Here is a 9,726-nt window from a genome sequence, read left to right on the forward strand (position 1 = left end):
GGAAAGAGAAGGTCATCTGCCCTGCAGTACAAAATCCTCCCTGCAGGGCAGTGCCTCAGCAACAGAACTCTGTCCGTGTTCCACAATGTTGTAACTGAATATACAATACATCTTCATTTACTGAAGGCTATGAATAAAATCAGCCAAATGAATAGGGTTTCAGGAGAAATCTTTGAATTTGGTGACTGTTGACTCTAATGAGCAATAGCCTATTCAAACCATCCCTACAAGAAGGCTCCCAAACCAAAATCATACCTAAGCAACCAGCTTGAAATCTGCTATGCAATACAAATAACTTCAAGGCCTCCCTTGACTGATTAAATCACAAACCTATCTCTCCAAGAGGTTAAAATTTAAATGAAAGCTTAGGCTTGGCAAATCCCATCAGATTGTCAAATATGGATATTATGTAGGAACCCCATCTGTTCATGCAGCAACATGAATATGCAACGTGACTGTTGCTGCAACGCTTGCATTCACATTGCGGAAAATTTACAAGCAAGCAGTTCCTGACTATAATTAAATCAGGAACAAAGTTCTGAAAACACATGCAATAGATTGCCTGCCACAAATACGAGCTTTGATGCTGCAAGTTTACATTTCTCTCCCTCTCACGTGCCAAGATGATGAAACTTTACAGCAGAGGTGTGTTATCCTTTCCACTGACATCAAGGTTTGTTCACCTTCCTTGTTGGGCAAGGTAACCGTTCACCGTAGCGCAGGGAAAGGAGAGCGCGTGGAAGACCACCTTCTGCCACGTGACCCAGTGCATTGCTCATAATTACCCAAAAACCAATTAACAGTTTCACAGGTAAGGAGAGCTGCCAGCTGCAGGCCACAGGGTTGGATGAGTTGCTTGGAAGGGCTGTATACTTGCCTGCAGAACTATACACACGACAACCGTGAACCACCTCTACCACCAGGGTTTGATACCTTCTTCAATATACCTCACACCTGTCAAAATTCACGCACATGCTCACTCAATCCAGCAAACATTCGATTCATACCATCCTTTTTTTTTTTTTTTCCTCCTTTGCTTATAGATCAGATTCTGAAGTTTTTAATTCTGCACATAACAATGACTAACGATGGGTTTGGGTAAAATTCTACGTCCAGTGGAACGTAACCGCAGCCATGCTTTCCGCAGCACTGCCAGCTGCACATTGGCAGAGTAAAAACCGATGCCCAATAACAAGAATCACCTCCCTACACAGCACATTTCAGACAGGGGGGAGAGGCCGTCTGACTGACTTGGCTGTAACTGAGCAAAAGAAGCCACATGACCAGTCGCCAACTCTTCCAACAAGGATGCTCTACATTCAAGGTGAAAGAGACTGCCAAAATGTAAGTTAATTCTGCTTTTATGGATGCCAGGCAGTTCTCTTGGAAAGCATCACCAGGATGTTAACTTGTAGCGGTGCATAAATTCTTGGTTAGTGGTAAGAATAACAAGAAAAAAAAAAAATCACAAGACAAAATGTTTCATCTTGACCAGCAAATATCCACAGCATCACGTTTCCGCTATTAAATAAAACCTACTTTGTTACTTCTGAGAGGTTTTGGGGGGTGTTTCTCAAATTAAGCCTGCATGTTTTACTCTCCAAGCTTCCTGTGAAATACTTGCTACTTACGAAAGGTCAGGAGTTCACGTAATAGAAGCTACCTCAAATCCCCAGGTAGGCAAAGTTCCTTTCTACCAAACACAACCAACTTAAACCAGCAGTTGCACAGACTTACCTGTAGCAGCTTGCTCAGCTTATTAACTACCATTCTCTAGAGTTACAAACCTCATTACAAAAAATACATATATGCTGTAGCACAATTTACACTTCTCCATTTCCACTCAAGAGGCCCTGGATTAGAATAAAAGCTAAATATATTTGCAAATTTGCCTAAGTTCCCCCCTCCCCAGCCCATTTGGCTCTTGGCTATAGGTAGTGCTTCTACCCAGTGGTATCTATAGAAGCAACAGATTCAAGAGAAATTAAGTAAACTCCCAGTTCAGCAGAATATATCCAGCAGCTTCCAATCAGATGCAACGGGAATTAACGGAGCTGCAAAGCTTTAAAAACGAGTTTTCTAATTCAAACAACTGAAACTCAATGCCATTTCAGAACAAGCTGACAACAATCTAGAAAATTACATTGGATAACAGGGCAACTGTCTCCCCTGGAAGGAAATACTAAAACCATGTCAGACAAATTCTCCGCTCCCTCTGATACCACGCACAAGACATTTCCATAATACTAGGATTAAACAGAGGAGGAGTTTGCACAAACATGCATACAAAGATACACACAGAGCTCAACACATCCAAGGAATAACCAGATTGGATTTCTCCATCCCTCCAAAACATAGCAGATGTTCCTTCAAATTCAAGGCATAATTGTTTTTAATAAGGAATTAAACAAAAGGAACTACCATCTCTTAGTGAGGCTTTTGTTCTCTATTAACCTTTTTCAGTGAACAGAGGAAGTCACATTTCTCACATAGTTTTTTTAAAAAATCCCCACAATAACCTTACAAACCATTTGACAAATGTGCAATAAATGTACGTGAAGGAGGAAGCTGGACCCTGACATATGAAACACCCTGGCCTACATTTCTCAGGAGGTCAGATGAAGGACAGATACATGAAAAGCACTATTTGGGCAGTATTTACATTTGTAAAACAAAATATTTAGCTAACTTTTATTTCAATCTCTCAGATCAAGCACTTCCTAATTAAAGGGGGTGGGGGGGGGGGGGAATAGAGCCTTCCCTTATCTTCAAAGCAATAGTGAAGATGGTCACCATAAAAAAAACCAAAACAAAACCCCCCAAAAAACCAAAAAAAAACCCCCACACCAAAGAAATCCCAAAACACAAACCAAGCAGCCAAACCCAAACACCCAACCCACCCCTTGGAATCATAAAGGTGTAAAGCAAAGTAGCAGAGATGACTTCACATCACAGTAATCCTAACCGGAGAAAGTGAATAAATAATTTTTAGTATTTGGACAAATATGTACCTGCATATGGCAGGACTTGCACATGATAATACCATTTTTACTTTAGGTAGGTTTTGAAATTAGGTGTAAAACAAACCCTGAGAAATTCAGTCTCAGTTCTTCCAGGAACAAATGTATTTCTACCTTGCTGTCAACGAGGCCAGAGGCAAGTCACTCAAACACCGCTGCTGACCTGGGGTTTCAGATGGCAGGAGGCATAACCCAATGTTTCCTACGTACAGCGTTATGTGCAAACAGACAGAACCAATCTACAATAAACGTTAAGTGTTTACCATTGCGCTGATTTCCTTGTTTTCGTATTTGACCAAAAGCTTTCATTTGGAAGCACAACTCGGATGTAAGTAATAAAACAATACCAGGGAACACAACTTCCCTCACAGCAGGAGGAAAAGAACACATCCGTATTTCAGTAACAGAACGCAGTAAAGGTGTTCAGTTCATATCTTCCCCTGCACCCAGTTCTCCCTTCTCTCCCAACAGAAGCAATTCTGAAAACTGCACAATCTGAACCCAGCTCTGCTAAGTCTGTAGTTTGCAGTAAACCAACACATGGAACAGAAGCACACGATGCTGCCAGCAGCTTCTGACAGAAAGCGGCAGGAAAGCGGTAGCCAAGCAAGTCCCCAAGAATCCCTTTGCTGTTAACATTTCAGTGGAAGAGATCTGAAAGCGGAGTGGGAGTCCAGGCCAAAGTAGTGGTGAAACGCAATGAGGGGAAAAAAGGAAGCTCCCAAGAGGGACAGATGCCTTCAACTGATTTATAATTTTAGGCGTGCTTAATAATCTTGGAGGTTGGACAGAAAAGCGTACTTCCCTCCCCCGCCCCATTGAGCTTGGTCAAACTGAGATGACAGATGATGCAAACACCTTTTTAATTCTCCACGCCTCCCCCGAGTTATTTTACATACTGGCTTTGGGTCATGTGTCCATCGCAATCCACGGCTACACTTCCACAAACTTCAACTTTCAGAATAACTCATGAGCACTGCTTTTAGCCTATCACCTCAAATTATCAAGCTGCATGTCAAGGACAGGTCTCTGAAGCGTGTGACAAGAACAGCAGCAGAGTATACTAGAATTCCTTTTCCCCATCCTCCACGTGGAAATATGTTGAAATACATGCTACCATTTAAATTTTTTCTAGTATATACCTCCCAGTAAGAACACCAGCAACAAGCCTCAGTGATAACAAGAGCAAAACATGCATCTCCAAATTCTGATGTATTTTGTTTAAGGCCCTTCTGTGTATGAGCTATAAAGTGAATCTCCTTTCCTAAGAGCAACAACAGTTGCAGTGGAGAAAAAAAATCCTTTGCAACGAAAAACAGAAGTGGTATTATCAAAATCATATAATATTTGCTACAGATAATTTAACTATGAACTGCCAGGAAAACTAATTGCAAATCTACTTTAAGCTGTTAGAATAAATTACTAAAAACCAACACTCATCACAGCAAGTTTTAAAGCCCTCATTCTCACCGGCATTTGAAAGCTCTTCAGGTTTTCACTGAAAACAAAACATAACAAAAGCTCCAAACCTTCAAAACAGAACACCTAGCCAAAAATCCATTATTTTTTTTAAATAACACTCTAACAAGTGCTCTCTACTACTCTGAGCTTTCCGAACGGACTCAGTTTTAACAGCGAGAACCAGTAGCCTGCTAAATTACAGTAATTGGCAACTGAAGCAAATACTTGCAGATAAATAGGCAAACATATCCATGTTAAATCACAACATCTGTGTCAAACTGAAGAGAACGCCATGACTAAGCCCAAGGACAGAAAGACCACAAACATTAAAAAAGGGCAACCACACGTTAGCAGGTAAGCCTTCTTGAATATTGTGGAGGAACATTTTTAAGAACATTCTTACCACGTGAAGGCAGGCAAACATACTTCTTCTTGACAGGCAATTAACCTGAGAAATGGACTAGAGCAAGATAATGAAGCAAATAGCTAAAATTCCAAGCTCAATTCTTGTCCTCAAAAAAGACAAAAATTTGCTTCACTGGCAGCTAAATGCCCTTAAGGATAGTACTCCATGTGTGGGAATAATTTAATGTGTACCTAAGAACAGAAATCAGCGTTAAAAATACATGTGTTATAATCAACTTGCACAGGTGAATGCGTGCTTCGGAGATTAAGATCTTTAGCTAGATTAGGAAGAATTATTTTCTCCTCCTGTGGAGTACAGGAAGCCTTATTAGAGCCTGCCTTCCTGTAAAACATCTGGCACTGACTGACACAGGCTACCTGTCTAAATGAAACATTGGTCTAGCAACACACCAAAAATGTTTGTGTCATGAAAAACTCTGCGGAAAAACACTACCTGATAGGCGTCACGTTTCGTTCACCTCCCTAGTGCATTTTTAAATCACTTTAGGGATCATGAGGGTGCTCTGCTTGGACAGCCTTAGACACTGAAATACTCTTCCCACAGCAAGGTTACTCAGTAGTGGCACTGAAATACTGTTCCGAAAGGGTGGGGTTTTCAGCCTCCTCACCCATCATAGCTTGCTGCATGGAAGCACCATCGCCCTCCTCACCTCCCGCTACGCCTCGCATCTGTGGGCACACGCCTACCAGAGATACCCTCTTCTTTAAGGAACAGGAAGATGCTGAAAAAGATTTGGGGAAATTTCCTGCTAAGAAGGAAGATAAATAACCAGTGAAGCCTCCAAGGCGTACAGCTCAAGAGCTCGCTGAAGCTAATGGAACGGCTGGTCCCCGAAAGCTCACGAGAGCTTCTTCCCAAAGAAGCGATAACCTCCAGCCGATCCTTACGTTGCTTTTAATACCCCGTATGCCCACCAACAAAGCGGTCCGTGTTCCTGCTGCAGCAATCTAAGGGCTGGAAGAGGTGTGCCTAGGCAGCGCGTACTGAAGGACCCTAGGAAAGAGAACGGAACATCATCCCTGCTCTCATGGGTGCCGTCAAATTGCCATCAAAGGCTCAGTGCTTTTGGCCACTACAGAGGAAACGTCAATACGAATAACTGGCAAAAATTACACCCAATGAAAATATATTAGTAATTCATCTTTTCAAGTATGTTCGGAGAAGCAAACACTTGCCTAACTTTTTTCTTTTTTAAAGACAGAAAACGAGGCCCAAGCCTCTTAAGAAAATGGGATCTGTTTATATGAAATCAATTTGGATCAAAGCCAGAAGACTCTCAAAAGAGAAGATAAAAGATGTACTGAGATAGTGACATAAAGAAAAAAGATGATTTGTTAATTATTTGGTATTTGGAACGGACAGGGGAAAAGTAAAGCCACCTCACAGAAGTTCACTTTTATCTACTTTGCTTTCAACACAAGAAAAACACCACGGAGAAGCCCAAAAGAACACACTTCAGAAGAAAATCCTGACGACTTCATCAGACGAAACGACACAGAACCCAGAAGCAGCAAACATACATCTTCACCTCATTCTTAGTTTGCTGTGCACTTGCTCACTGTTGCACTTAATTTTAGAGGGGTATGCTGCACATCATCTTTTTTTTTTTTCCCCCCTTTTTAAAAATCATCAGCAGCATCAAATCGTGCACGCTTGTCTAGAACACACTCTATAGACACAAAACTAGCTGTTGATATTCTAATATAAATGTAATACATAAGCTGACTTAGTAAATACCAAGTCAAAGCTCAGAACTTTTAAGTGCATCTTAAGAGCACTTTAAGAAGAGAATATACGCTAAGCTAATAAGCAAAAGTATTTCTGCTATATTGAAATGGAGATTTAAATTGCAAATATTTATTATTCCTATTATTAAAAGTAGAAAAACATGGAATTGCCACATAAAGTCAAATATTTGAAGTCGTAATTTCTTTTGAAGTGTTTTTATTACATTTTGAACTGCAATCTGTAAATAAGAGCGTAGCAGATATAAATAACTGATGATCAACTTAAAAGCACAAAGGTTAATTCCGCTAGGGCAGGGGGCAGAGCTTACTTTCCCCTCCAAGTTAAAACCAAAGCCTCTGCACACACGCAATTAGCCTGAAGTCTCCCTCTAAGTACAGCAGGAAACAAATGAGAACACACCTTTGCTGGCCCAAGTCGACCAGAGCAGTTCCTCCGTTTAGAAGGACTAACGAAGTAAGGATTCGGATAAATCTCCAAGAACGTTTATGGCTGAGGTGAAGGAGGGATGGGGAGACAAGCATGGTTATGGCTGACCTGAAGCCAGTTAAATAACTTCTAATTTCAAAGCTACCTTAAGCAAGTTTTATTTAGTCTTGACTCCTTCATATTATACATTGAAACCATTCTTCATCAGTCTTGCAAGCGAGAAGGCCCAAATTCAACATCGTGCTTAAAAGACTTCCAGAGGGCCAGGCACCGTGCAAGGGAAACGCATTTCCGAGCCAGGAACCTCTTAACTCTGCTCACAGACGAAGCCGACCCAATGAAGAGTCCTTTAGATTTACACTATAATCGATATTTCAAGTAAGAAGCAGGAAAAACAACCAGTATCTTAGTTATAAGCTGCGTGCCTATTACCAGCCAGGAGAAAGCACCACAGCTTGAGGCTTTTTCATGTTTAGTTTTTGCAGAAGTGCAATTAAACTGCACCTTTCGGCAATTAAAGAATCACCTAATAGGAATCTGAATATTTCCCCAAGAAGCTTGCTCTTCAAAAGCTGTTTAGTAGATTTCAAGGAGCTGAAAACCAAAACAACCACCACAAAAAAAAAAAAAACAACCAAGCAAATAAAAAAGCTCAGATATTCCTGGAGTCTCTGAAAACAGACAGAAACGCATTCACAGACCGGGCACCACACACGTTCTGATAAGAAAGGGCGTTTCACGGTGCGGCTCTGAAGCGTAACCCCTTCCTTTATGGGCTCACCTGTAGAAAAATCTCTGCGTGAATTTTGCCTCATTCCAACTTATGAGCCAAATTTTCCCCAAATGGGCTCCCACTCATTAACAGGCTACACCAAGGACCGGAGTTGGTCCTTCATGAACAGAAAAGTACAAAAATTAAAGCCTGAAATATAGAAGTCACCATTTGGAACATGCTCAGGAAGACCAAGTTTTTACGAATTTGTCCTAGCATGTCAAGATTTATCCCATCATCCATAAAACCCACGGCACGCAAGAAACCTGGTGCTGATATCACTACAGCTTCTGACGTTGAAAGGTACTCAGGTCTACGAAATCACACAGAATTCGGTGGTTTATTTTAAGCATCAAAATTCAACAGATCATGTTATTGTGCTAACAAAAATGGAAGACCTGTTTTAAGCAAGCTTGTGAAAATATTTTTAAGCAAGCTTGTGAAAATATTTTATCTCAAGCCTTACCATTTCCTTAACCTCCCTCCCTTTAAATCCCTAACTCTACAAAGGTGTATTTTAAATTAAAGTAACTTTTGAAAAATAAAGGAAAACAAGTCTTGCTGTGTGAGTACGAAGACTAAAATTCAGCAAAAGGTAAAAAGTGAATTTTCACACAACTTTCATCAGCTGAAGATAAGAGCATGACATGATGTTGAAAGATCTTTATCAGACAGCAGCACGTCACCAGAACATGCCATAATGCCGCGTGTAATATTTTACATTTAAATTCAATGAATTAAGTCAAACCGCGGTTTACCTGCAGCGATTCCTTTGCGTCAATAAGCAAGCCAGGCCAGAAACAGGTTTACACTCTGACATCGCTTGCTTGTTCGCTTCCATGGTCTTTACCACACCACGAATTCATATCAACACACAGGTAACGTTAACGGAGAATAATCCGTAATCCCCGACATCATCTAGAGCAAGCACGCTGACTTGGATTTAACAAGCAATTGAGGTATCACCCTTAAAGCTTGCATTCGACACGGGTAACCCACAGCATGTGTATATTTACCTGAAATGTATCCTAAAGACATATCCCCCTATACTGGAAATACCTTGCAAATATACGCATCCCACGGAAAGTACAAACAAGCTGTGCAGCAGGTATTGCGGTCGGGTTGTAATCAGAATGCCTTGCTTCACAAACCTTGTCAGTTCATAAAATGATAATTTTCCTCCTTATCATTTTCTTCTCATAACAAAGCTTACACGAGGGAGATGGCGAGTTTCTCCCCTGCATTCACAGTCAGATTGGCCTTGATGTTCGTGTTTAAATGCAACGGAAACACGGAATTCAGTGAAGCTATAGTTTTTAAACCAAAAGGTATAATGGAAGCTTAGTATTTCCTAACCTCCCCCAAAGAATCGGCTTGCAAAATGCTTGCAAGCTGATATTCAAAGTGATTTAGACACGGAAATGAAGAGGTTGCATTATGTTATGTTTTAGCATTTGTACGTCTTTTCTTGAAACGCTTTAACCTCAGACCTCCATGCAGCCAATCCATGAAACATTTAACATAAGGAAAAAACCCCAAGCACCAAGGAAACAAATAAAAATAAAAAAACAAAACCAAAAAACCAACTAAGGAAATAAAAAAAATGTATTAAGAAACGTATTAAATCATTTAGCTATTTTTATTTTTTTTTTTTTTAAACGCTTACCACAAGCATGCAAAAAAACCGGGAGGAGCTGTCGTAAATACGAGGTTAAGATATACCCACCCCTAGCCGAAAGCTTTTTGGTGTTGATAATTTTGGCAGCGTACTCTTGTCCTGTGGTGATTTTCATGCCCCTCCTCACGACGGAGAACGCCCCTCTGCAAACCAACAAGCGGACAAAGTGTCAGCCCGCCCGCAGCACCCACTG

General features: G+C 40.8%; 1 protein-coding gene across 3 annotated transcripts in view; it reads right to left on the reverse strand.

Moving 5' to 3' along the window:
- LOC104135961 (calcium/calmodulin-dependent protein kinase type II delta chain) overlaps positions 1 to 9,670 on the reverse strand; it is a 167,636-nt gene extending 157,966 nt beyond the window's left edge. For all 3 annotated transcript variants that reach the window (XM_035889376.1, XM_035889379.1, XM_035889378.1), the window contains exon 1: positions 9,582 to 9,670. In XM_035889376.1, the coding sequence (XP_035745269.1) occupies positions 9,582 to 9,648 (67 nt within the window). In that variant the 5' untranslated portion in view covers positions 9,649 to 9,670. The remainder of the gene's footprint in view (positions 1 to 9,581) is intronic.
- Between the last annotated feature and the right edge of the window lie 56 nt (positions 9,671 to 9,726).

Source organism: Egretta garzetta, unplaced genomic scaffold (assembly GCF_000687185.1).
Source record: "Egretta garzetta isolate BGI_Z169 unplaced genomic scaffold, ASM68718v1 scaffold632, whole genome shotgun sequence".
Taxonomy (NCBI): domain Eukaryota; kingdom Metazoa; phylum Chordata; class Aves; order Pelecaniformes; family Ardeidae; genus Egretta; species Egretta garzetta.